The 27,964-nt window shown below is 33.1% G+C and overlaps 1 protein-coding gene and 1 long non-coding RNA gene across 2 annotated transcripts; both read right to left on the reverse strand.

Moving 5' to 3' along the window:
- Positions 1 to 27,782, reverse strand: LOC129003439 (uncharacterized). The gene is made up of 4 exons (XM_054431734.1): positions 27,484 to 27,782; positions 10,088 to 10,170; positions 1,074 to 1,144; positions 1 to 266 (listed from the first exon to the last, which is right to left on the reverse strand). Exons 1-4 carry the CDS (start codon positions 27,541 to 27,543, stop codon positions 1 to 3), a joined length of 480 nt encoding a protein of 159 aa, XP_054287709.1. The 5' UTR covers positions 27,544 to 27,782.
- Positions 11,552 to 24,444, reverse strand: LOC129004290 (uncharacterized). Its single transcript, XR_008491693.1, has 4 exons — positions 24,252 to 24,444; positions 23,234 to 23,399; positions 21,948 to 22,058; positions 11,552 to 11,680 (listed from the first exon to the last, which is right to left on the reverse strand). It is a non-coding gene; the product is annotated as an uncharacterized LOC129004290 (long non-coding RNA).
- Positions 27,783 to 27,964: the final 182 nt, after the last annotated feature.

Below are 27,964 nucleotides of genomic sequence, written 5' to 3' on the forward strand. Positions count from 1 at the left end.
TTAATTCTCACCAAAGCACTGCTGGATGGTATTCATTATGGTTTTTCTTGTAAAATTTCCGTTTTCAATTTTGAGCATCAACTCAAAAAATCGCTTAAGTATCTCTTCATGATTATTTTTCAACTTGATTGCACAGGTTTTTGTGACAAATTCGTCAATCTTTAACTTGATACATATTGAGTACATAAGAAGGGAGATTAAAATCAGGGCATCATCTTCATTTTTTAAATAGAATTTCTTCTCCTTGATTATTTCTGGGAAGAATTCTAAAATGAACAAGAACAACACAATATAATCTGTAAGTAGTAATTATTAGTATTTTAAGATAAAACATTTATTACAAAAATGTTTATCTTTTTAACAGAACTGCATTTTAATTAATATAATCTAGAACAGATTGATAAGTTACTATTTATACATTTGATTACTTTTTTTAAATGGACAACCAAAATATAATCAATATACAATTTGGGTAGACTGGGTTACAAACTGTGCCTACATTATAACTCCAGCCATCCAAATCAATTGACTGTACGTTACTCCATTCGGAAGAATAAAATTTGGATAGTAGGATTTTGGCAGAAGTTTGGAATATTTTAACCTGTATAAAATACTAGCTGGCCCGACAGACCTCGCGTCCTGTCCTAATGCTTATATCAAATGCTCGTTCATTTTCAAGATGAGCTCGTTCGCATTGCTCAATCACGTCATGTTTGAAGTTTGTTTGCTACGCTTACTCACCTTTAGCTTGGAGCTCGTTGGCTGCACTCATTTGCCTTCAGGTTTTAGCTAACTCGCCAATAACTACTTACAATAATAACAAATAACTAATTCAGCTTGGCCAAATTGATAATAGCATTGTATTAGACAAGTCTACACAAGTTACAAAAAAATATTATTCACCAACAAATTAGTTTTTCAAAAATCTATTGCAACAGTCTGACAGCAATAAATTACCAGACGCCGTAATAATATTTATCCTCAATAATTGATTTTTAATAGCTTTTTTAAGAGATTTGAGTAATGTTTGGACCACCTTACTTTTGTCAAAAAATAATATAACTAGGGCCTACCCTTTATATATTTCAAAGCCAAGTAGTCAACAGATTTAAAGGAGACTTCTTCCGTTCTACAGGATTTAAATCTGAAACAAAGTAACGTAATAAGTTTTATCCTTTTTCAAAATGGATACAATTAGAACTAACCTTCCATCGGGCGAAGGACTAAATAAGTCTTAAAATTGCATCCACATTCCAAAAGTACCATAAAATAAGTAAAAAATATTAATTATATTATTTCAAAAATGACGGCCATTTTATAAAATGGCAGCAAACTTGAAAGTGGAAACTGTGTACCATTTTATGTTTTTTTTTTTTGAATAGGGAAGGGAGCAATTTTAAGATTTATTTACCCTTTGCATTTTTGCTAAAAAACTATTTGTTTAGGAGCTACATGATGCAAAATGTACACCGGAAGTAATTTTTTCATAGGCTGTAACTCCTAATCGAGTCGTTTATAGAAAAAATTTCAAGAATAAAAGTTTTTAAATTGCATCATGGGAAAACATGATCAAATATAGAGTGTTCCATAAGAAATTTCCAAGTTGGCCGCCATATTGGAAAATGGCGGTTGAATTTCAAAAAACTAAATTCATACTTTTAACTGCCACAAAAAATAATGGTCCCCCATTTAAAATGTTCGACTAATTCTTACTGTTTCCGATATTCCAATACTAATAGTGGGCTAGTGGCCTCCTTGAGTTGATTACCCTGTATATATATATATATATATATATATATTTTTTATATATCTTATATAAAATAGTAAGTAGGCCTACTAACTTTATAGTTTTTCAATATCTGTATTTGACACTATTTATATACATATTCTATGCTACAAACAAATAAAGATTATTTGAATTTGAATATTGAGTTTTTGTAAAAATCGGAGAGGGAGCCAAGTTGAACATGAGCAAATGTTTTTGTAGCCATGAGACGGTAAATAATGCATTTAGGGATCTGCACCCAAACTGTGGCATGTTGAATATAACCTATACAAATCACTAAATGCTGCATTTACTTATTTGACAGATATTGTGTTGACAGTCAACATCTGATCTGATATTTATCGAATGAATTAAAAATATCAGCTGAAAACTATAATGTTAACTTCATAAACCTATGTGATTTAGGCTACCATCAAAAGAAAATAAGTTAAGTGAAATTTTGATTTTTTAAATGTAAAGATTTAACTTATTCAGTGGCGGCAGGGTCTACATAAGACTCTGGGACGGAGTCCTCCGATTTTCATGACAATTGTAAAAATATTAAGTTAACTAGAGGACCCATGCTGCTCCAAAGCGTTAAAATAAATATAATATCTAAGAAATAATCAAATTTATGATTTTTAATTGAGTAATAGAGTAAACCTATCTTGAGCTAACTGATTCAAACGATCAATAGCTCAAATAAAAGCCTATAATTTACTGATTATTTTGAGTCTAAGACATATAAAAATCATTAACAATACTGGAGCTATTGACTTTTAATCATAGAAAAACTTTACGAAAAATAATTTATGTTGGTTGTTCACCTTGTGTTTTCTTTAATCTCGTCCGATTTGAATAACTAATAGCTTAAATGAAAGCCGGTATTTAACTGATGAAGGTTCTTAGACCAAAATATAGAGGATTAGGCTATATAATTATAACTGGTTAAATACATTAGGAAGAATTCAAAAATGAATCAAATTATGTTTTTTTATAGTAATACACTACCTAGGTATTGCATAATATGCAATTTATTATAATTGCAAATTGAAGATATGCACACAAAGATTTTACATCAAGCATCAGCATGTATTATATGCTGATGCTTGATGTAAAATCTTTGTGTGCATGTCTTCAATTTGATACCTCAATCATGAAAATCGGTCGGGTAGAAGAGCCAAACGAACTCGGAAAAGAGAAACCAAATTTAACTCCCATAAGAAATACTCGGCTATGCGCATAGCCAAGTGGAGTTATAGATTAATATATGCCGATGCTTGATGGCCAATCTGTGTGTGCATACCTTCAATTTGAGACCTCAATCACGAAAATCGGTCAGGCAGAAGAACCAAACGAACTTGGAAAAAAGAAACCAAATTTAACTTCCATAAGAAATACATGGGGAGCAAATTTTGTTTACGTATAAGCCGTTTGGAACTATAGATAAATATATGCCAATGCTTGATGGCAAATATGTGCGTGCATACCTTCAATTTGAAAATTCAATCATGAAAATCGGTTGGGAAGCAGAACCAAACAAACTCGGAAAAGAAAAATGAAAATTTTAAAAAAATATATAATAGGCCTGTAATTAAAATACCTAAATATCTATATATACTAGCTGTAACCCGCGGGCTTTGCCCCGTTTAACTTCTTAATTTTCAAGATTATCTCGTTCGCATGGCTCAATCACGTCCTGGTTGAAGTTTGTTCGCTACGCTCACTCACCTTTAGGTTGGAGCTCGTTCGCTACGCTCACTCACCTTTAGGTAACACCGTAAAAGACATTTAAGTTATGCCAATAAATAAGAAAAAAAACCTAAATGAAGAAACATTTTTTAATGTATTACAGATACATCACAAAACATAGGTACATAAAGTGTTAATCCTAACAATTACTCAATATATTAGGAATTTTACAAGGATTCTGAAAATTGCAATAATACCCATTTAAACATGATTTTTAAAGCAGCTGCTGCCATATCATTGAAGCCAATACATGTTTTTTTACAGGAAATTAAACATTAACAGTTCCGTGTTTTTCAAGAGAAACTCTTAAATTTGAGATCGACAAATCAAACGAACACTAGATGTTTATACATAATTTTGAAGGTTATTAACTGCAGAAGTTTTTAGTAATATTTGACACTCCCTAGATAGTGTGGGCTGGTGTGTATCATTCGCTAGACTGGCCTGTTAAAATTGAAATAACTTTTGAAAACTGTTAATGTGTACCTTAGGATGAAAAAATTACTTGTTGCCATTTTTTTCTTTATTAAATACAGTGCCAATCCAAGATGGCTACCAAACGTCGCTAAAACGTGACAGTAAATTAAGATATAAGGGTTATTAGCGAATTTCCCAATTTTTACCATTTCTTTCCAAACCATTTTGTAGAGCTTAAAAAAACAAATAATTTAGTATATTTAAGCGTTGTTGTGTGCCTAATGGTTACGGAGAAAATTCCTAAAAATATAAAATTAAAATTTCTATGTTATTCTTATGGAGAATAAGTCAACTTTTGTAGTTTGCTTGTTTATGAACATATTTGGATCGGATTTGGAAAATACTTCCATTTCTTACTAAAATATTAACATTTTACAAAAAAAAAGAAAAAACTCTTTTACCCTCGCTGTTGCAGCAAACCTAAGTGTTAAACTAATTCTATTTGAATAGGAAATAAATGAGATATTTTTATGGAGGCATTTTAGAGTAATCGAATCAGGTTAGTGGCAATTCGCTTAGTCTGGAGGTTTGCTGCGGCGGGGGCATTTTTATACATTTTCTTTACAATGATAATTATATACCTATATTTTTTGTGTTTAGGCATTGTAGGAACAAAACCAGTTGTAAGATAAATTTTTAAACTATTGTGAGTATAACGGCCACTGGTATTTGTGCTAATTCGTGTGAAAATTACCAAAAATTTTACAAAACGGTGAAACGTTTTTATGGAACGACAGTTTAAAAATGAAAGCTGGCTATGGTATTTATTGATACTACAAACTAATTGTGTAATAGATTACTGTGTACAATAGTGACTCGGAAGTTAAAATATTTAATAACAAAACTTACGTCGCATACTAAACATATTATAAGATACAGATATTAAATCTCTAAATGTATAAACTAAACAGTCATTGTTTTCACCATCAAAATCTGTTGCTCGTTCTAATGGGATTTTGTTACACTCAGCACATCCACACAATTCAGTGCATAACATATTTTCCCCAAAGCAAGAACAATATGCCGACTTGCCCCCCATACACTGGCGAGTATGTTCCCAGCACTCTATCCTACTATGCCTCCGAGGCCGATGTCGGCAAACTGTATCGTTCCGGTAATGGCGTTCCCTCAGTCAATCTGAAGCCTCCAAATGACACTGTTGGCAAAATTAGTCCTGAAATAAAAATTCAGCCGCCGGTACGAAGGCTCGCAGACCCCACACACGGGCGAGCATGTTTGCCACCAACACCGTCACGAACATGCTCGGTGATTTCTAGCTGCTATAATGAACATATGCAGGAGGCTTCTTTCTTCCTTCACCTTAATTACCTTATCGCTAACAGATATTGCCTTTGTCACATTTGATGACATGAACGTCTTCAGTTTTACTTTACTCATACGATCCCAAACGCATATCTCACCTTTACCCAAGTGCTGATGGACAAACTTTTCAAAACATTGTTGTCCTATGGTACCACGGTTGATCATTTGCTTCCTTTTCGGTCATAACTTGTTCAGAAGCAAGGTATTGTACCTTGGTTTGACTTTCATCAAAAGGATTACAATGTGAGAGAGTTACATATTCGTCTGTATTGTGTTTAGCTTGCTTCCCCAAATTTCGTGGTACATAGTCCTTATGGGATCCATGTTAACATTGTACCGATTTTCAAACTCATCATATAATCGTGACATTTCTGGTGCTAGGTGCTATCATAAAGAACCTGTCAAAGACAATGTAATTCTCTGTCAATCCCACTATTCCACCAATTACTTTCAGGTTCCGGTTTTCATGCTCAATCCCATGATCAGGAGACTGTGCCGTGAAAGGCACAGGATCTATTACTAAAATAACATTATCATTTGACACATACCTTCTCCGATTAGCTTGTCAACAACCGTTAGCATGGGTTAGCGATGAGAGAGAATATGATATTTAATAGGTAAAGTCACAACAGTTGCATTAACGTTTGAACCTTAATCTTTACAGGAATGAGAGATTGCACTATTTTGTTAAGAATTATAAGGACCATCAAAAATAATAATTTCAATCAAAACTGGTTTCCATTTGAAATTCCTATTTTATTTTACTTCCTGGGGTTTGTAGGGGAAAATAACACGATAAATTTAAACCGTAATTTTTACAGGAATGGGAGTTCTACCATTTTGTTTAAAATTTAATGAATAGCTATTAAAATCGTTCAGGCTATTTAAAAAAATTAGATTTTTCTGCTATCTTATGGGTTTTGATGGTACAATGACCATTAAAAATCTAAATTTCAAAAACATTAAATAACTCCTAGAGATACCATGGATCATACTAATCAAATTTCATCTAAATCGGACCAAAGGTGTCGTATATGTAGCTATGTACACATCCGGACAAACATACTCACACACACGCACACACACAGGCATCACTTCGAAAACCACTTTCTTTGGTCCAGGGGGAACCAATAAAAGGTACAGATAGTCATAACTACTTTTTGCAATAATTGTCGGTGATAACTTGGGTAATTTTTGTCCGATTTCGATCAAATTTGGTTAAAAGTGCAAGGCAGGGCAAACTTGAATGAGTTAGCGAACCAGAATGATCGGACCATGGGAACGGGGTTTTACTAGGGGTTTTATGGAGTAAAAAATAGTTTTTCTCATTTTTGACCCTCAAAACACACAATTCTCCAATTTCTCTCTAGATATTTTAAAGAGCTTAAAAAACATATAGTTTAGATATTGTACGGTTATTGGTAACGGAGAAAGTTAAAAAAATCATAAACTTAAAATTCCAATGTTGTTCTTATAGAGAATATTGTAGTTTGATTGTTTATGGATATATTTTGATCAAACTTGACAAATTTATTTATTAGCGAATTTCCCATATAGGGAATAAGCTATTACCGTAGTACTCATGGTAAGACCTGGACCCGGGACCGATTTTTTTTTCGTTTTGAGGTCCCTAGAGGCCAAAAACACCATCCGTTCAAATTCATATATATATATATATATATATATATATATATTTATATGTGTCCGTTAGCGCGATAACTCGAGCAAAAATGATCCGATTTTGATGAAATTTGGTACAAACGTGTAAACCTAGGTTTATTCGAACGAGTTCGCGAACCAGCATGATCGGACCATGGGAACGGGGGTTTATGGGGGCTTTTATGAGGTAAAAATGGGTTTTTCCCATTTTTGACCCAAAAAACATAAAATTTTGCAATTTCTTTCTAAACTATTTTGTAGAGCTTAAAAAAACAAATAATTTAGTATAATGAAGCGTTATAATGCGCCTAATAGTTACGGAGAAAATTCCAAAAAATTGTAAATTTAAAATTTCCATGTTATTCTTATGGAGAATAAGTAAACTGTTGTAGTTTGCTTGTTTATTAACATATTTTGCCCAAATTTGGAAAATGTTTTTATTTCTTACCAACTATTACCATTTTACATAAAAAACACTTTTACCCTCCCTGTTGCAGCAAACCTAAGTATGTTTTAAACTGATTCTTTTTCAATGGGGAATAAATGTGATATTTTTAAGGAGACATTTTAGTGTAAATCCATTCAGGGAATTGGAAATTCGCTTAGTCTGCAGGTTTGCTGCGGCGGGGGTATTTTATGCTTAGCTATGAATAAATTACTATAAAAAATACACTTTATTAGTTTCCTTGTAGAAGCAAACCTAGGTACCATAGGCCTACTCATTAAATATAATGGGATTTTTATTAGGTTTCATTAAAAATTAATTCACACAAATGGAAATTCGCTTAGTCGGCAGGTTTGCTGCAGTGGGGGTATTTTATAATGAAAATGAAGGTTAGAATCTCCTCTTTAAGAAAATAATAGTTTTATGGTATTTTCTATTCAATAAATTATTATATTTTGCTACTGAAGGTAGCAATGTTAAAGAAGGTAGGTAGCGGTTTTATGAGGCAAGGTTAAGGTTATACCCCTTATTAGATTTGGAAAGTAAAAAGAGGTGATAAAAAATGGCAACAGGGCGATTATTACTAACAAACGTATTGTTAAGCATGGAAAATCAACAAATCAATTTTAACACTCCAATCGAGCCAGAGTCTGAATACTTACAAACCACCCCGCACTAAGAGACCAGTGTAGTATAGAAAAACTTTACAAAAAGTTATAACTTTTTCCTAAAAATCACAAATTCAAATTTCCATTGCCAAATCAGGGCTTATGCAGATGTTTCATCTCAATGAATTTGTACAATTAATATTGGAAATTTAACGAGGATTCTAAAAATGACACTGCATTTGGAATAAAAACAATATTTAGTGCACTTATGGCCATTTTATGTAAGCAAGTACAAATATTTTGAAAAAATCTTAAATTGTCCGTTATTCCCTACCTGCGAGGGTATGGAAACTTAAATTGGTGCCATTTTGTCACCAATAATTAGTAGTTAAACACATAAAAATTTTTAACACTAATTTAGTTCCACCCTGTAAAGACTAGATAAAATTAAAAATTTTATAAAATAATTTTAAAATAAACCTGATTTTAAAATTCCAAGATTAATTCAGACACCAAATGACACTACCATACTGTTATAAAGTTCAATTTATTCCCTACGTAGAAAAACCACAAGTTGTTTACTTTTAAGTGTGATAACATAGAGAAATAGGCTACCTATGTTTGTTTTTACCAATACTCTACCGCACCTGATTTTGGGTGATATCTGGTTTCCATGGCAGCACAGCATTGTTTGTTATTCACAAAACTAAATTAGTAAATATGTAAAACAAGAAGCAAGATATATTTTATAAACATTATAAAAGTAAGAAGAAACAAAAAGGGTGAAAAATAATGATTAAATAACAAGTGGCGCTGCGTAGTGGCTATATATGTGTCTGTTAGCACGATAACTCGAGCAAAAATGATCCGATTTTCATGAAATTAGGTGTAAACCTACGTTTATTCCAACAAGTTCACGATCCAGCATAATCGGACCATGGGAATGGGGGTTTATGGGGGATTTTATGGGGTAAAAATAGGGTTTAACCCATTTTTTACCCTAAAAACAAAACATTTTGCAATTTCTTTTTAAACCGTTTTGTAGAGCTTAAAAAAAGAAATAAGTTAATTTAGTATATTAAGGCGTTATGGTATGCCTTACGGTCACGGAGAAAATTCAAAAATAATGTAATTTAAAAAATTCCCATGTTATTCTTAAGGAGAAAATGAAAATTGTTGTAGTTTACTTGTTTATCGATATATATTGATAAAATTTGGCAAATTTATTTATTTCATCCTATACTATTGACGTAGGCCTATGGTCAAAAAACACTTTTTACCTTCCCCGTAGCAGCAAACCTAAGCACTCGTTAAATCTAATATTATTTAAATATGGAATAAATATGTCTTATTTATAGTAATATTTTAGTAAAAATGTAATCATACATGATACATGATCTCTCTGTCCATAGTCCTTTGCCTTAAGGAATTGGACAGGTCAGGGTTAATACAAAGAATAACCAACTTAATAGGCCTAATAATTTTTGTCACTGTCTAGGTAACTGTCTATGTCCTCTAAACTTATCTTAACTCTACTAGATATTTTTTTAATTCTGATTTGAATTTTGTTAAGCTCTGAATTTCAAGTAATTTTTTCGGTAGGGCCTGGTACAATTTCATTCCCATGTAATCTGGTTTGTGTTCAAATTTTGTGAGTTTATTTATCAGTATATTTATTATCAGACAAGTTGAAATTTGCTTAAGTTTAGTCTGCAGGTTTGCTGCGGCGGGGGTATTTTTTTATAGCTATAATGCCGTACACAACTTAAAAATGCTAAGTTAGGCTATCTACACTGTTTTTGCAGGCTATAGCAAATTTGTTACAAATAAAATTGAAGATGTAGCCTATGTTCAATCAAATGTAGGCCTAACCTAATGCTGACATTTTAATAAAAAAATGCTTGACTTAGAGAATAAAATGTTTGCCATAGTTGTCTGAGAGTTTGTAGCATTTAACTGCTAAAACAAATTTCATCCCAGCCTATACCCTGGTTTAAAGTACCATGCAGTCTAAGTAAAGGTTTCTTTTTTTCAGAATCAAAGTAACTTCTAACTTACATGGTTAGGATTGTTTCCACAACAAAACTTGTATTCCTGATTGATGATATGTTGGATAGTGTTTCTATTTCAAATAAATTCACCTGCAACACCAAAAGAAATTAAGAAAATTATGCCTGCCATGCTGAAGCAAGAGGAAGGCTCACTAACTATTGAAGAGTTCCTGGAACAACCTGTGATAAGTCTGTAACTTTACATCTAAATCTGTTAATAACTTCTATATCGTCTATTTTTGTTTTCTTCAATTTTGTTAATTGTTTAAAGTCTATTGTGATTGTTAACCCTGTAAGTACCGGTAGTTGAAAGGAATTTGTACAACCATCATAGCCTGATAAATTAGCGTAGCCATTTTAAACTCAGAGCCAATGTCAACAAAAGCAAGCCTAGGTAGACGATAGACCTGGCTACAATGCTTATTGCTTAGCCTCTATTTGCATGTACTAGGCCTAGGCCTAGACCTCATCCAAACTATAGCATAGAGCAAGAACTCTAGGCCTAATCTGGCTTCAGAGACCTGTATTGAAAGGAGAGTTTTACATAAAAACTGTAAGTTTAAGCAGCCCATGTTATTAGCCTATGGTGGCTACATGAACAATGAAATGTCCACTGACTTAATTTCAAGTTTAGCCTGCTAAACGTTAGGCCTAAAAACCAACATAAATTTAAATTGATCAAATCTTGTTTCTTATCAGATTAACAACGTTCCTTAATGGGCAACTTATTCTCTGGTGATATATAGAACTAAAAAATGGCCAGTTGGATCATTCCCACATAGCACCGAATATTTATTTGATATCAAATAGCTATCAAATTTTTGACATTTGAATATCAAATTGATATTCACGAACATTCGTTTGATATCAAATAAACGTTCAATTTAGGTTCAAACGTCACTCAATTTTACATCAAATAAATATTCAAATTGAATATAAAATAAATATCAAATTTGATATTCATAAATTTATTGGTAAAATATAATAAAGAGAATATGATTGAATTTACATTCACATTTTAAATATGATGGTGATAAATATTGATATAACATTTTTGACATTCGAATATTAAATTAATATTCGCGAACATTCATTTGATATCAAATAAATGGTCAATTTAGGTTCAACCTCACTTAATTTGACATTAAATAAATATTAAATTGAATATCAAATAAATGTCTCATACATTTATTGGTAAAATATGTTTAGAAGAATTAGGTTGCATTTTTTCACATTTCAAATTTCATGGCGATTAAAATAATATCAGTTCAGACTTCTTTACTGTTCTTACCTTGATTTGACTTATTATTCTGAAGTTATAGGTAGTTTGTTAAAGTTCTTGGGTGACCCAAAAATGTAAATATATATATATATTTCTTATTTGACAAAACATTAACAAAAGTATCACAAAACATATTTGTTTAAAACAAAATTGCATTCAAGGAAAATATTTTAAAGAAAAAACTTTGTTTGTATGATAAAATAAGTTTAATTAAAAATTATTTAAACACAAATATAAAAAAGATATGTACAATTTACAAAAAAAATAATTCTGGTCTTCTTCATCTCCCAAATGGCCTTCTTGAGTTTTCTATTGTTCCTGTAAAAGAGGTTCCACAGAGTTATTTTCTAAGACAGCTATAGATAAAATATAATATGTTAGACAAGGGGTCTCCAACCCTTTTTCCTCGGTGAGCACTTTTTTGTCTAAAAACGCCACCGATTTAGCGACTAACGTTAATTGTTCGCTACTCTATCGAATCACAACATCATCTACTATCGATGCGATTGTAGTTGTCGTTTGTCACAAGGTAAAGGCTTTTTGTGATACGGACGAAATGAGAGCATTCTATTATAAAATTAAAATGTCGTAACCTAACCAAATTAACCAAACTTGCTGATTGTGAAAAAATTGAATTAAGGTTTACTACGGACAAAATGAGAGCATTCTATTATAAAATTAAACTGTCATAAGCTAACCTAACTTGCTGATAATATAAAAAAATATACAAGATACAAATTGAATGAAGATTAGATTTAACAAGGTTAGGTTTGCAGCCATGGAGAAGGTAAAAAGTTTTTTTGAGCATACGTCAATAGTATAGGATAAAGTAAATAAGTTTGCCAAATTTTATCAAAATCTATCCATAAACAAATAAACTACATAGTTTCCTTTTTTAATAATCTAAAATATAGTTCTGTTCATAAAATAAAATTATAAATGCCTCTAATTCTAACGAAAGATGTGCAATTAAGAAGTAATCACATTCTAAGCTAAATCTTTGACAAAAAGTTCAATGATTTTTTAGTGAGAATAGGCTATAAAATTTGACACTTAAAATGTCAGCTAGTTTAAGATTTCAATTTTTAGTTCTACCAATTAGGATCAATTAAAAATATATATATTTAAACAATTCTGCCGCTACTTGACTACTACTAATATTCCCCTAGGCCTATTGAGAAACAATTAGCAAGTGAGAGACATTTACTATGTTCCTATTTAAATACGTTAACCTGCCAACTTGGAGACAGGGTATTGTACACAAATTTTGTTGAATGGGGAAAAGACAGTTAATTGCTCTTAATTATGGTATGAGCCGCGAGGTAAATAAATATCCCATGGCTGAGCCTGCATTCATTGACAAAGTTCTCTTTTTACACCTCAAGGAAATCACGGTCAACAATGAAGGGTGTTGCTGGGATTGCAAAAGACAATCACGGCACCGTCGAGACTGCAGTATAATATGCTCGTGAGTCTTGGCGAGATCACGGGAGATGATCACGATATAGCTGAGACCACCTGACCACATGTGTTTACGCAATCGTGGGAGAATATAATTGGTGTTTGCTATAAAAAATAATAATTTTCAAAAACGTATGCTGGCTTTCTGCTGGCTGGAATAAAACTGCACGAGGGCCGGATGTAGCCCACAGGCTGTAGGTTGGAGACCCCTTCGTTAGGCATTTTTAAGACCTATTTTTTTACTATACCTGTACTTTATAATTAAATTTGTCGATAAGGCATTGAGTTCTTGACAATAAAGAAAAAAGAGATGGATAAAACGGGAGTATTTCATTTGGTCCAAAATCGTTTGGTCCACAAGTTGTAAAACAGTTCGTTTGGTCCAAAATCGTTTGGTCCAACACTTGTAAAACAGTTCGTTTGGTCCAAAATCGTTTTATCATCCAGTTGTGGAGTATTTCATTTGGTCCAAAATCGTTTGGTCCACAAGTTGTAAAACAGTTCGTTTGGTCCAAAATCGTTTGGTCCACAAGTTGTAAAACAGTTCGTTTGGTCCAAAATCGTTTGGTCCACAAGTTGTAAAACAGTTCGTTTGGTCCAAAATCGTTTGGTCCAAAAGTACAGGCAAAACCAGAATTACAATTGTGCATTGTGGAGTAAACTTATGAAATAGACTGTACGTTTCACTGTGGACCATTCGATCGGGTCGTTTTATCCAAAACTCTAATACGAGTTCGTTTGGTCCAAAAGTATGAACTATTGCGTCCCTCACATAGAAGGCGTTCAAATAATCGCCGTCACGTCGTCAGCCCAACCGCCTGCCTTCCGAGGCCTATTTGTTGTTTTGTGTCACGTTTCTAAATAATTGATATGTTTGCATTTATATACACGTACATATACATATATTTATTTATATATAATGTGTTTGTGTAATGTTTACTTTTTATCCGTTTTTAAAATAATTTTTATTATTTAGCCTAGATGGTACATAACGACATAGCAAAATTCCTTCAGGCCATGCATCTTCATTAAGTATTCTATTAAAATAATCAGAGCTGCAACCTACCTTGAAAGATGCATAACTGTCATACTTGGTTCTCAGTTTTTCACAAATCACCTCACATCCATCTCCACATAGGCTCATAACATGCAACTTTACTGATTCAGCATCAACTGTGGGTTTAAGTCTTGATATGAATAACCATGAATGCTTAGTCGCTACTTCGAGCCCCTCACTAGGTTTCTGTTTCCCAAAAATAGGTTTATTCAACCTAGGCCTATTGCGTGGTCCACTTTGAGTCTTGCCTTTTCCATCTGTATTTCCCCGCTTATACTCTTCAGTGTTGCTATTACTATGTCTAGACCTTTTGCTTTGGTACACCTTCCATGTCTTGTTGTCACTTAAACTTGGATAATCCTCCTCATAATTTGTACATAAATCATTGGGATTGTTAGTTTGAATTGGACTCTTGCTGTAATTTACACTGCCAGGACTAAGTTCGAAACTAGGATTTTCGTGACTAGATTTGTCAGTATCCCCCACTCTTGCTACAACATTCTCATTTGTAGGTTTCTCAACCGACAATGTATGATCGGAGTTATTTTTCATTTCACGATTGCTACCATGTAGGCCTAAACCATTTGTACTCCTTTTACCATTTCCATTACTTGTCTTGTTATTCTGGTTAACTTCACTCAATTGAACTGAGTTTGTCATCTGCAACTTCTCAGCCATAGTCTGAGAATTGATAGGCCTAGGCCTAGTCTTAACCAAACTTTCAACATTGTCAATTCGACAATTAGTCAAATCATTATCTTTAGCCAGTTTAGTAACCATTGTCAATAATCTACTTACTGAATCGTGCAGTGAAATATACTCATCAATATCACCTGCCTTGTTCACCAATTTATCAACTCGAATGGAGCATTCCTCACAATACCATTTGACATGCTTGGATACCATAGTAATACCATTATACATGTCCAAATCAATTTTTATGCAATTTGGGTGAAACCATTGTCCACAAAATCCTTCACAAAACAATCCACAACCATCTCCCGGTATAACTGATTCACAAACCGCACACGGTGCACATGACTCATCATTCTCGTTGTCGACTTCGACTGTGACTGCACCACTTTCGGTCTCCAATTCTTGCATCATATTGATTTCGTTCTCCTTTTTTTTCTTCCGCTTTTCAGTTTTCATTTTTTAATTTGATTTCAATAATTTTCCAACTACGCAATGACTAAAAATACAATAATTCGTACTTTTTCAACTACCGCACATTAAAGAAAAGCTTAGTCAATCCGCCATCTTGAAAAACGCAAGTAATAGCAACACTGAAGAGTATAAGCGGGGAAATACAGATGGAAAAGGCAAGACTCAAAGTGGACCACGCAATAGGCCTAGGTTGAATAAACCTATTTTTGGGAAACAGAAACCTAGTGAGGGGCTCGAAGTAGCGACTAAGCATTCATGGTTATTCATATCAAGACTTAAACCCACAGTTGATGCTGAATCAGTAAAGTTGCATGTTATGAGCCTATGTGGAGATGGATGTGAGGTGATTTGTGAAAAACTGAGAACCAAGTATGACAGTTATGCATCTTTCAAGGTAGGTTGCAGCTCTGATTATTTTAATAGAATACTTAATGAAGATGCATGGCCTGAAGGAATTTTGCTATGTCGTTATGTACCATCTAGGCTAAATAATGGAAACCGGTCTGGTGCTAGAATTGATCATACAGAAGAGGGTACTGTTAGGCCTAGGCCTTTGCCTAGTCAAACAGACATAGGCTTGTCTAAAAAAAACTTGGTTTAGACATCCATCAAGAAATGGAGATGGAGTCTTTTGTACATAATGTGAATAGTCCATCATTAAGAATTAGTTTTTTAAATATAAGGTCAATTTTCAACAAGGTTGAGGAGATTGAAGTAGAAATAGAGGATAGCTCTCCGGATATCTTATGTTTTGCGGAGACTTGGTTAAATGATGTAAAAAATCAATCTTTTAGAATAAATGGTTACAATAAAGTAGTCAGTGTATTTAGATCGGATGGAAATGGCGGAGGGGTGTCCATATTGAAAAAAGAGAATACTAATGTAAAATCCTACTCACTAAATGAAAATATTACAAATATCATGGTTGAAGATGTATGTGAAAGTAGTGCTTGTGTGATTACTACTTCCGATAAGTTTAAGTTTATTTTGCTTGTTACATACAGACCTCCATATGATCTTAACTTCTATCAGTTTATTGAGACTTTTGAGGACATTCTAAATCAAATAAAGGATCTTAATCTTCCCATCATTATTTGCGGAGATTTCAACATCAACAACAACGAAGATACCTTGCATAGGAGATGCTTTATGGATGTTATTAGGTCCCATAAATTAGTTAATACAGTCAAGAAGAATACTAGGGTTACACAGAACACAGCTACCTTAATTGACTATATATTTGTTAGCGATGATATTCAATACATAAATTGTATAAATATGGTCACTCCAATGTCTGATCATAGCTGGTTGCACATTGATTTAGTGTGGGAGATGATCTGTAATGTTAGATATAAGATTGAGAAACCAAGAATTTTAAAAACTGGAATGGAGGAATTTCAATATTATTTGAGTCACGAGTGTTGGCCTTTAGACGATGATAGTAGAGGCACTGATAATTTATTTGATGTTTTTTATTATACTTTTACCTATTATTTTGCTGTATGTTTCCCTAAATCTTTGATTAAAATAAATAGTAATTGTGATGTAAACTGGAAAAACGAAGAGGTGAGAGGATCTCGTGCGAAACTGACTGATCTTTACTGGATGACTAGACGTTCGGATAGCACGGAGGTAAAGGCGAGATACATCGAAGCAAAGAAACATCATGCTCAATTGGTTAGCTCTTGTAAGAAGAATTATTTTGGCAATAAAATTACTAAATCCAAGAATGTTAGTAAGGAATCATGGAGAGTTGTACATAGCCTTACTAAAGATACTTTTGTCAATGAAAATATCTGCTTAAAAGTAAATGATAATTCCCTTGATGATCCAGTGAAGATTGCCAATACTTTTAATAAATTCTTTTATGAGGAGGTTATTAATGTTGTGGGTGGTGGCCATAACGTTGATGTTTCACAGGAAGATGTTATGGTGGAGGAGACAAATTTCAACTTGATGAGTCTTAGGCCTACCGATGAGAAAGAAATCTTGAAGATTATTGAATCAACATGTAGTAAACCTAGTTCTGGTATAGATGACATTCCATGTACTATTGTGAAGTCTTGTGCTCACTTGGTGGCTAAACCCCTCATGACAATAATAAATAAATCTTTCAAGGAAGGGAAATTCCCAGACAGAATCAAAACTTCCAAAATAATACCGATTCACAAAAAGAACGGGAAAAATGTAATTAGTAATTATAGACCAGTTGCGGTTCAGTCAGTCTTTTCTAAAATATTTGAAGTGGCCTTTCTAAATAGACTACTGCCTTACCTTGAACAAAACAAAATCTTACTGCAAAATCAATTTGGATTCCGGAAAAAGAAATCTACCACAGATGCTATATTCTCATTATTGACCTCAGTTCATGACAGGATTGATGGCATGGAAGATGTGTATGCTTTGTTTTACGACATGACTAAAGCATTTGATTGCATTAATCATAGCCTACTAAAAAATAAATTGTCAAAGTTTGGTATTAAGAACCAACCATTAGATTGGATCATGTCATTTCTAAGGGACAGGTCACAAGTGGTAGTAGTCAAACACCTTGGTGAGGATCATGTAATAAGAGGATACAAGTCAGAGATACAACATGATGTGAATACCGGAGTTCCGCAGGGTTCTAACTTGGGTCCTGTTATTTTCTTACTATTTGTTAATGATCTACCAGAAGTTGTGCAGCAGGGTGAGGTATGGCTTTATGCTGATGACGTCTGTCATATGGTGTCCGACTCAAATACATATGAATCAATTAAGAAGACTCAATCCGGTGTAAATAGCGTGGCTAATTGGTGCCATAATAATAATTTGGTATTAAATCAAGGAAAAACTGGATTTCTACATTTTTATAACAGGAAAAAACCAGATTACAGCCCTTTGATTAAAATGGACCAAGTTAATATCAAACCTCAAAATAGTTTTAAATATCTCGGCATTAACATTTGCGATAATCTGAGATGGAATGACCATATTGACAATGTAATAGAGAGACTGACCGTGGTCTGCTGCCTGGCTCGTAGACTGAGAAATGTGGTCGAATTAGAGGTTCTGATGAAGATTTACTATGGGTGTTTCCATAGCATTTTAAGTTATGGAGTTGCATTTTGGGGAGGATGTAGTGAGGCCAACAGAGTTTTTCTGTTGCAAAAAAGAATTATAAGAATTATATGCAAGGTTCATTACCTGGAGCATTGTAAGCCTTTATTCCGAGATCTAAAAATATTGACTCTTTCATCTGTCGTAATTCTGGAATCTTCCTTGCTGGTTTTGAAATTTCCTGAAATATTTAAGAGGAACGAAGAAGTTCATAGTTACAACACAAGAGGCAAACACAACGTGCACCTTAAAAGCCATAGAACAACTTTGATCCAATCAGGAGTTCAAGGACTGGCCAGTAAAGTTTTTAATAGGTTACCGGTTGAATTAAGAAGTTGCTCTGTACCAACCGAATTCAAGAAAAAATTGAAGAATTATTTAATGGAAAAGGCCTATTACTCTATTGATGAATACCTGAGTGATGAAGATATTATATAGGCCTACTACTCTATATAAACCAAAATGACGACCACGGCTGAAATGCTACAAGTGGGATACCTTCAAGTATGCAAGTAAGTAAGTAAGTAAGTATCCCCAGTCAATCTTAAAACAACGCGTTTTAATTCCCTAGATTTGTGGATAAATATTAACTTTGCTTTGAGGTTGCATTTAATGTTAAACAGATGGTTTATTTAATTTATCTATATATTAAAATTCAATCTGTGTTTGTTGTATGTTTGTCGTGGTATTTGTAACAATTATGTAGTTAATAATACAAATATATAATGTTAATTTCTCATCGAAGATATATCCTATTTGTAAAACTTCCCAATATGTTATGTTTACTCCCCATGAGAACCGTGAATAAATTATTGAAAAGAACAGAGTTTGTCATTGTTGTACCTTTATAAAAAATCTAATATATAAAATTCTCGTGTCACAGTGTTTGTCTGCAAACTCCTCCGGAACGACTTCACCGATCGTTATGAAATTTGGTGTGTAAATTCTGTAGGTATGCGAATCGGACGTAAACTATAACCCGTTTCGAAATTCTTAAAAGGGCTCCGCCCCAGTGGCTCTGGAGTTTCCCATGTTAACCTTATGAGAAATGGAATTAATGAATCTTAACAGCTGTTTCAATTAAACAAGTTGGTTCTGTTCTATGATGTTCAATAGCATTAAAGTTACAAGGATTACCAACAGGGTGCAGCACTATTATTTCTTTTACATTTATGACAACAGCTAATTTGCAACCAAAAGGAGAGTGAGCGTAGCGAACGAACTTCAACCTTGAGGCGAGTTAGCGTAGCGAACGAGCTAACCTGAAGGCAAGTGAGCGCAGCGAACGAGCTCCAACCTAAAGGTGAGTGAGCGTAGCGAACGAGCTCCAACCCAAAGGTGAGTGAGCGTAGCGAACGAACTTCAACCTGGAGGCGAGTTAGCGTAGCGAACGAGCTAACCTGAAGGCAAGTGAGCGCAGCGAACGAGCTCCAACCTAAAAGGTGAGTGAGCGTAGCGAACGAGCTCCAACCCAAAGGTGAGTGAGCGTAGCGAACGAACTTCAACCAACGCAAGATTGAGCGATGCGAACGAGATCATCTTGAAAATTAAACGTAACGGTACTTTCTTTCCATCGGTCTGTCTTAGGGGAAACCTATAACTTAGGCGATACGAAGTTCGCCGGGTCAGCTAGTTATATTATATTTTTAAATATTTATATCTTATCTTATCTTACTATCTTACTAATATTATAAATGTGAAAGTTTGTGTGTTTGTTTGTTTATTTGTTTGTTTGTTTGTTTGTTTGTTTGTTTGAAGTTCAATCACGCATTAACTACTGGACGGATTGGGCTGAAATTTGGCATGATGATAGCTTACATTCCCGATTAACATATAGGCATATTCTTATCTCAAAAATCCTTTCGGGTTCCGCCCCAGTGGCTCTGTAATTCCCCATGTTAACCTTTTGAGTATTCATATTTAAAGGGAATTAAAGAATTTAGTCAGCTGTTTCAACTAAAAAAGTTAGTTCTATGATATGGAAAAGCATTAAAAAGTTATAAGATTTACCAACAGGGTGCAGCACTATATTTTTTTGCATTTATGAAAACAGCTAATTTGAACTAAGCAGCAACAAAAAACTGTGATTCGCAATGAGAACTTCGCAATGAAACTGAAATTTAGGATTAATAACTTTCTATAACTTATCATGCATTTATTCATAAAATTATTAAAAATTTAATCCAGTAACTGAAAACCACTATTATTTAAAAAAAAATATGGTCAACGTGCCTGAATGTTTGTCTCAGACAATTATGCATATCACAAAGAGTAGTCCTATAATTGATGTACCTTAATGATATGTCTATGATAAATAAAAGTAGCCTATTTAACATTCATTTTCATAGACTGTAAAAGCCTTCTGCACTTTTATTATTCTGTATCGTATTACATAATGGGAAATTGTCCAATGATTAAATACACATGTATAACAATAATCTCGTGATGATCTGTCAGTCTTGAATAATAAGAAAAAATATCGGCAAAAGTAGTCAAAAAGGCAGACACCAACCAGTAGGCCTACAATAGATATATAACATAATGCAATAAGAAATGATTGAAAGAGTTACTGTAATATTAAGATTATATAATTGTTCGTAATGGAACGTTATATTGCTAAACATGACATTATACAGAAGAACATCAATTTTAAAATAAGAAAATAAGATCCTTATATATAATTCTGTAAGACAAGATTTTTACCAGGAAATTGTGGACGTCCAGAAAGTATGAGTAGGCTAATTAATGTAATTTTCATGTTCTATTTTAACCTTTTGATTAAGAATTATAAACAACGATGGAGGATCAATAGTAAACACTCCATTGTAAATAGGTACCGGTACAACAATACAAATTAAGGTGTATTATAAATATTTAAAACACGTTGGTCCACTGAATTTCTATACACTCTGTATATTAAAAGGTCGCCAAATGTGATAAAAACTGTTCATTTATAAGATTTCCAACCGTGTGATACACTACATATTGAGCTTTAAGTTTGTTTATGTACGCTTTAGTGGTTTGAATACAACAAAACATGGCGTCTTTAACGTTAAAAACATAGAAAGTCAACATGTTTAAAGCAAAAATTGTATTAATATTATTATTGTATACGACGGCGGATATTTGAACGCCTTCAATGTGAGGGACGCAATAGTTTATACTTTGGACCAAACGAACTCGTATTAATGTGTTGGACCAAACGAACTGTTTTACAACTGTTGGACCAAACGATTTTGGACCAAATGAACGGCAATATAAACGTACAGTATATTTCATAAGTTTACTCTACAATGCAACATTTTACTTCTAGTTTGGCCTGTACTTTTGGACCAAACGATTTTGGACCAAACGAACGTGTTTTTAACTGTTGGACCAAACGATTTTGGACCAAACGAACGAGTTTATAACTGTTGGACCAAACGATTTTGGACCAAACGAACGGCAATATAAACTGTGGACCAAACGATTTTGGACCAAATGAAATTGGATAAAACGATTTTGGACCAAACGAACGAGTTTTTAACTGTTGGACCAAACGATTTTGGACCAAACGAACGGCAATATAAACTGTGGACCAAACGGCTTTGGACCATTTGAAGATGATCCGATAAAACCGCAGATTAAGTTTTGCTCATTTGCATAGCCTGTCACTGAAAATTCACAATTTGAAAAGAAAACATCACAGTAGTTAGATGTCGGCCTAATCTGTTAATTATAATAAAATTTAAGTTCTATATTAGGTAATTAGATAAGCAATCTTTTCTTTAACCTAAATTATAAATAACACAATAAATTTACCTTGCATCAATCCTAAACTTTGCTGGGCGAAGCCAATTCTTGATTATAGTAGCAACAACATATATTTCCATTACACCACGATCCTAGTGTTCTTGCGTACCGGTTCTGCCTCTGTATAAAAGAGATTAGTATTAGCACTAGAATTTGTATATATTTTAATTTTCCTGATCAACACCCAGGATAGCCTACAACTAGGTACACATATTAAATTGTTAGTGAAATCTATTTTATATTTTGATGGCATTTGCTTCTTTTGAGTAGCCTTGTTAAAGCTAAATCTAAATCTGAAAATTGAAAATTTTGACCTAGGTAGTGGTAAAAGTAATCCTCAGTCACTTGAACGGACAAATATTGGGGTGAGCACTGACTGAAATGAGTGCAACGGTCGGATGTAGTTTGGTGTGTGTATAGGCCTATGTGTGCGTTTAAAAAAATTCAACTAATACAGTTTTCTTTTACACAAGTTAGCACTGCCAGAATATTTATATAGTGTAAATCAAAGACTTCCTATATAAGTGGGTCACAAAAAAGAGAAACTCTCTTAATTGTGTGATGAACCTTAGGCTACGTTATTACCCAATAGGTAGGCCTACCTATCATCAAGGACCTGCACACCCAAAGTCTTCAAAAAAAAGGTAACTGCTTGGCTTTTAGACAATCCCTTTTACAATACATATGAATATCTTAATACATGTATAGAAATTAGATTTTAGTTAGTCTTTATAGATATATGACAATCTGTTTTAATTAATTTCATTAATCATATGTGACAATGCCCATTTCATGTACATGATCAACGGCAAATAAATCATTTCATTTCATTTCATTTCATTTCATTTCATTTCATGAATTAGGTTGTGTTTTGGTGGTAGAGCCTAACTTATCTACAGTTCCTAAGAGAACCTGCGATATATTATCGGACGGTATATATATCTGATTTGATATTAATATTGCAAAACCAATTCACCAAATCTGCAAATCATAACTCAATTTGATGTTTACATAGTGAAAAAACATAGGGAACGATGTAAACTTATTGAATCGGATAATTATTGATATATAATGTTATTCATCCGATAATATATCGCAGGTTCTCTGCGGAACTGTACCCGTTATGGCAAAAAAGACATACACAGTCATGGCGAATCAAACAGAAAAATTGAAATAAAAACACCTAAGATTGAAACTTTATTTTAACTTATTTTAACTTTGAGAAAACCTAATTGAAATATATGTATGTCTACCTATTAATAATGTCTGATTGTAAATAAAAAAAAAAAACTTACGCAAGATAGCTGGCTTCAGATGCAGATTGCAAAAGAAAAATTTATTCCTCCTTCCCAGCCTACAGGCTGCTAGACAGCCACTTTGTCACTCGGGAGAATTGGTACCGTAGGCAAATTATTCACTGCTACCAAATAATAACTTCCACCAAAGCTGCAGAGTTATCAACTGAAACAATGGAGAGAAAACTACTTTTAGTTAAATTCATACATAGCCTACCTTTCTCTGGCCTAAATATGTATCAAGATTAGTTAGGCCTAATCATTGGTTGGTAAAGGAAGCAGACAACAACTAAAATACAAAAGACTAAGAGACAACACAGGGGTAGACTTTCGTATCTGTTGTCAAAAACAACCGAATGAAAATATCGATCGTTATAGCCTATGTTCATTCAGTTGTTTTTGACAACAGATACGGAAGTGTACCCCAATTCAGTTTAAAAGGAAAATGGATTTCAAATAGGCTAGGCTATTTCTTTTATAATACCGGTAAATTGTAACCTGGTTGAGGTAGAATATGTTAGGCCTAGGCTAGCCTAAATTAAGTTAACTTATTCTTGATGGTGAATTTACATAAACTTAAGTTAGTGACTGACGTAAAATATAACCCACATAACTTAGTAATATTTCAAAATTAGCCTAACAAGGTATTACAACACAGTATGGTATTCCATTTGCCTTGTAAACCAGTAAGTTACTTAGTCCTACTTACTAGCCTATATATTGAACACTATTTTCATCCGGAAGTTGCCCTTTGAAGCTAAATAAACTACTGGTTCAGTAAGAACTAAGCAAGCCGCCTAACTTAGTAGCTTACGCCTAGGCCTAATTAGTATGCAGAAAAATACTTCCTCTAAAACAGATTGCCTATTTTGAGGTTTCAGATTTATCTATTTATACTTAAGTTAAGGCATTAGGAATGATAAGCCAATTTTATTTTTTACAGTAGCTTAACTTAGGTCTAGGTAAGGCCAAGGCCTAAAATACGTCTATGTTACTAGGTATAGTGACTTATACTTACATACTCCAAGGATCAAAACGTGAAAAGATGTTCGGTGTAGGTTATGCCAATACCCAGTCACAAAAATAACAACTCTAAACTAACAGTGACACACACTAAACAAAATATCAGCACACTTAAGTTAACTGATTTGAGGTTATGTCTTGTTCTTGAATCTTGATACTCTTGTTGCTTCCATAGTTTATTTTCACTACTTGTGTCTAGGAGGATTAAACATTAAGGAGAGGGCACGCGAATAGGAATACACGTGTTGCGGTGAAGCCAGCTTTAGCAGAACACTAGAGGGGCACGCGGAGCCGTAGAGTGGCAAAAAGCCTCGGCTATAACATGGGAGAGATAGGGAAAAACGCGACGCGCGCTGTTTCGAATTAAAATTGCCGCTAAACTAAAACACCTGTGTTATTCACCGATGGCATTCTTAAAGTAAATTAAATTTCCTATCGAACGGTGTCAATCATTCCTATAAAAACTATTATTTATTATTTATTATTGAAGATCAAAGTTGAAAGAATTGACCTGGATTTTGAACATATGATTACTTTAATTACGTTTTTGAAAAAAATACGATGTATCTACACAAATTAACAATTTATTCGTGTTCCTTAAGAGTTTCTCGAAATAAAAAATATATATTTACCTATATTTAAAAGTGATATTTAGAAAAATAATTACAATAAAGTTTATTTTTTATTTTTCCAGTTTATAAAACAATCTTACTAATAATAGGTTAAAATGAAAATTTTAATTCGGGTGGTGAAATACTTTTTAAATTTGCATTTTTCATAGTTTTCTCGATTTGTTGATATCATTTTTTACTAGTTTTAAGTCATTTATGTGCTAGGCAGGTGATTTTAAATAGCCAAAGTTAAGAAAAAATGCAAAGCCGCTCTAACTTTTTTTACACCAACAGCCGTTACAATTAAATTACAATCATAAAAAGTAAAACAATTTCTTGGCAATCAAATTCTAGATTTTTTAAATATCATATTGAACTATATTTGATCTGTTTGCCCAAAGAAAATTCGAGTAAAAAAAGTAAATGTTCAACAATCTCGCGTCTTCTGACCGCCAAAGTGCGTTTATCATTCTTTTAAACGATCAAAACTTATTTTATTTCTCTTTAAGAAAATGTTGAAATACACATACACAGTACTACTCATGATTTAAGTTTTAATTTATGAACAGTAAAATCCATTGGTGATATGGCGGGATTTGAACCCGGGACCCCATGAACCGGAGTCCCGCGCTCTGGTTAGAGTATTATAAATAATACACAATACAAGTATGGCAAAAAATAAAAACAAGGGCAACGAATTCCAAAAAAAAGTCATCCTTGTGTAAATTACTCACCATTGAACGTACTATTGGTTATTGGTTCATAAATACGACTTTCCTCTTAATAGGTTCCTAATATTACGGTTAGAATTTAACTTTTTAATTTTCGTAGCATGATGAAGTCTAATTTTTAAATTGTTAATTGTTATTTATGTTACCAAATCTTCCAGTAACGCATACAACGCAGTATGAGAGGGGGGCGGGAGAGTAGCGCTGCCTCCCCCCCTCCCCAGTACGCTGGCTTCAACGAAACTACAGCGTGTCCTCTCCTTAATGTTTAATCCTCCTAGACTTGTGTAGCCTACTCAACAAGTTAGTTGTCATAGGTACATTTTACATAAATCGTGTACTTTCCCTCAAAATGGGCAATTTGTTGGTTAATAAATAAATAAATCCACACCGTGAGTAAACTGGCCACCACTGGTCGCGCGACGGATTTTGTAATTTGTTATGTATTGTAATGTTCTGTTCTGTTTCGTTTGCTGAGTTAGGTTAGAATTAAGTTGGTGTTTTGTCTTCAGTCTTCCTCTCTTCCTTTCATACGAATGGATGGGCCAAGTCAAGCTCAAACTAGATACTTAACATATTTTTAGAGTTATATTACACTTAAAAAAATTTAAATTTACGTTTGGTTTAATTTACTAGTAAAAATAAAATGATAAGGCCAATCGTTAAGAGTTTGACTTTTTTATTAATAAACAAAACTTTTAAAAAAAAACTGTGTTTCCTATTCACTCTTCTTGAAATGTGTAGTAAGCCTAGATTCAGAAAAATATCAGATGTTCCAACTCCAACAACTCCCCCCCCCCCGCGAAAAGTCAAAATCCATCATCAATTAATTAAAAATTACAGTGTTCAGTGTTCCTTCCTATTATTAATTATTTTGAGATAATTGACCTCCGACCTCCATGTTACAAACTGAGGCTGGGGACAAATTCTTTACTCTAAAAAATTTAAAAAGTTAAATCTAAAAATTTTTAAAACTAGTATATTTGGAAATTTTCAAAGAGAAAATCAAATTTTTAACATTAAGAATATTTAGATAATATTCTAAATTTGATGTTATTTGACTTTGATATTTTGAAGATACAATAAATATTCAAAGTTTGACATTGTTTGACTTTGACATTTTGAACATTAAATGAATATCAAATAAATATCAAATTTTTGATTTGACATAGTTTGATATATTGAACGTTTATTTGATATCAAATAAATATTCTGTGCTATGTGGGTTGGTTCTTTTAAGGCTAAGTGCAGAATGAATGGGAAGTAGGCTAGACTAACCAGAGTGTGGTAGAAGTAGTAGGCTATAGTTCGATTCCTACTACGGTCGGTAGGCCTAGGTCTAAGTTGAATAAGAATAAGAATAAGAATATTTATTTTCCTTTAGACAAGTACATGCATTTGGAATCGTCATAATAATCACAAGGCAAATTCAACAATTAACATGCTTCTACAACACTATCAAAATTTCTACAATAAATAAATAAATATATAATAATAAATAATCACTTTATGTTCACAACTAAAACTAAAAGATGCAAGGTCTAATAATTACACATGCAGGTCAAATAAATATCACATGTCAAGAGTCAAAACTTAAAAATAGGTACTTACGGATGCTGCTGGTATATTAAAAAAAATCATTCCAGGAATACAGTGGGTTGGCCAATATAAGAAGAAATTAGGTGGTAAGTTAAGCTTAACCTAAGTACCAGTAACTTAGCCTAAAGTACTAACTAGGCATGAAAGTGTAGCTTAGGCAAATTCTGGAACATCAAAGATGTCTGAACAAGCCTTGTTTTTAACTAGACTAGTCTCAAAAAATTAACATAAAACGTAGGCTAGGCCTAGGCATATAACTTAACTTAACTTAGTTAGTCATAATTCTTACCCATGATAAACATATGGATGGCCAGAGAACCGTAGCACCATTTGATTTCGCACTTGTCATTGTAATAATAACTTACGCTTAGGCCTATGCTACTAGGCTATTTAGCTTTACGATTTAAATTTTTAAGTCATATATATTGTAAACATTTGACGCAATTAAGCATTAGGCCTCCTGCACAAATAACACGACACGGATTAGGCCTACTCTGTCATTAAATTATTTTAACTCAAACCAAATAAAAAATGTTATAGTAGGCCTAAGTTAATAAATGCGACCACCGAACGCTAAAACACAACAGTATCCTACGACACACAACGAATCACACGAAAACAATATTTCTTGTTTCTGTTTTCTGTTCTGTCGGTCAACAATAGATTTAAATTCAAATTATTTTATTGTTGATGTTCCATGTCCATGGAAGAATGAAATTAAATTAGAATTACAACAATTAATAATTGAGAAAGCCATAAAAAGTCTGGTA

This window comes from Macrosteles quadrilineatus, unplaced genomic scaffold, assembly GCF_028750875.1.
Source record: "Macrosteles quadrilineatus isolate MER2022 unplaced genomic scaffold, UCM_ALF_1.0 Scaffold_9__3_contigs__length_116548681, whole genome shotgun sequence".
Lineage (NCBI taxonomy): Eukaryota > Metazoa > Arthropoda > Insecta > Hemiptera > Cicadellidae > Macrosteles > Macrosteles quadrilineatus.

Bases quoted from the DNA above. Each gene is read 5' to 3' on its own strand.
- LOC129003439 (XM_054431734.1), bottom strand. From the start codon at position 27,543: ATGACAAGTGCGAAATCAAATGGTGCTACGGTTCTCTGGCCATCCATA. The intron at 10,171-27,483 runs GTAAGAATTATG...TTGGTGTTGCAG, and splicing joins CATCCATATGTTTATCATGG to GTGAATTTATTTGAAATAGA. The intron at 1,145-10,087 runs GTAAGTTAGAAG...ACTTTGTTTCAG, and splicing joins GTGGAAACAATCCTAACCAT to ATTTAAATCCTGTAGAACGG.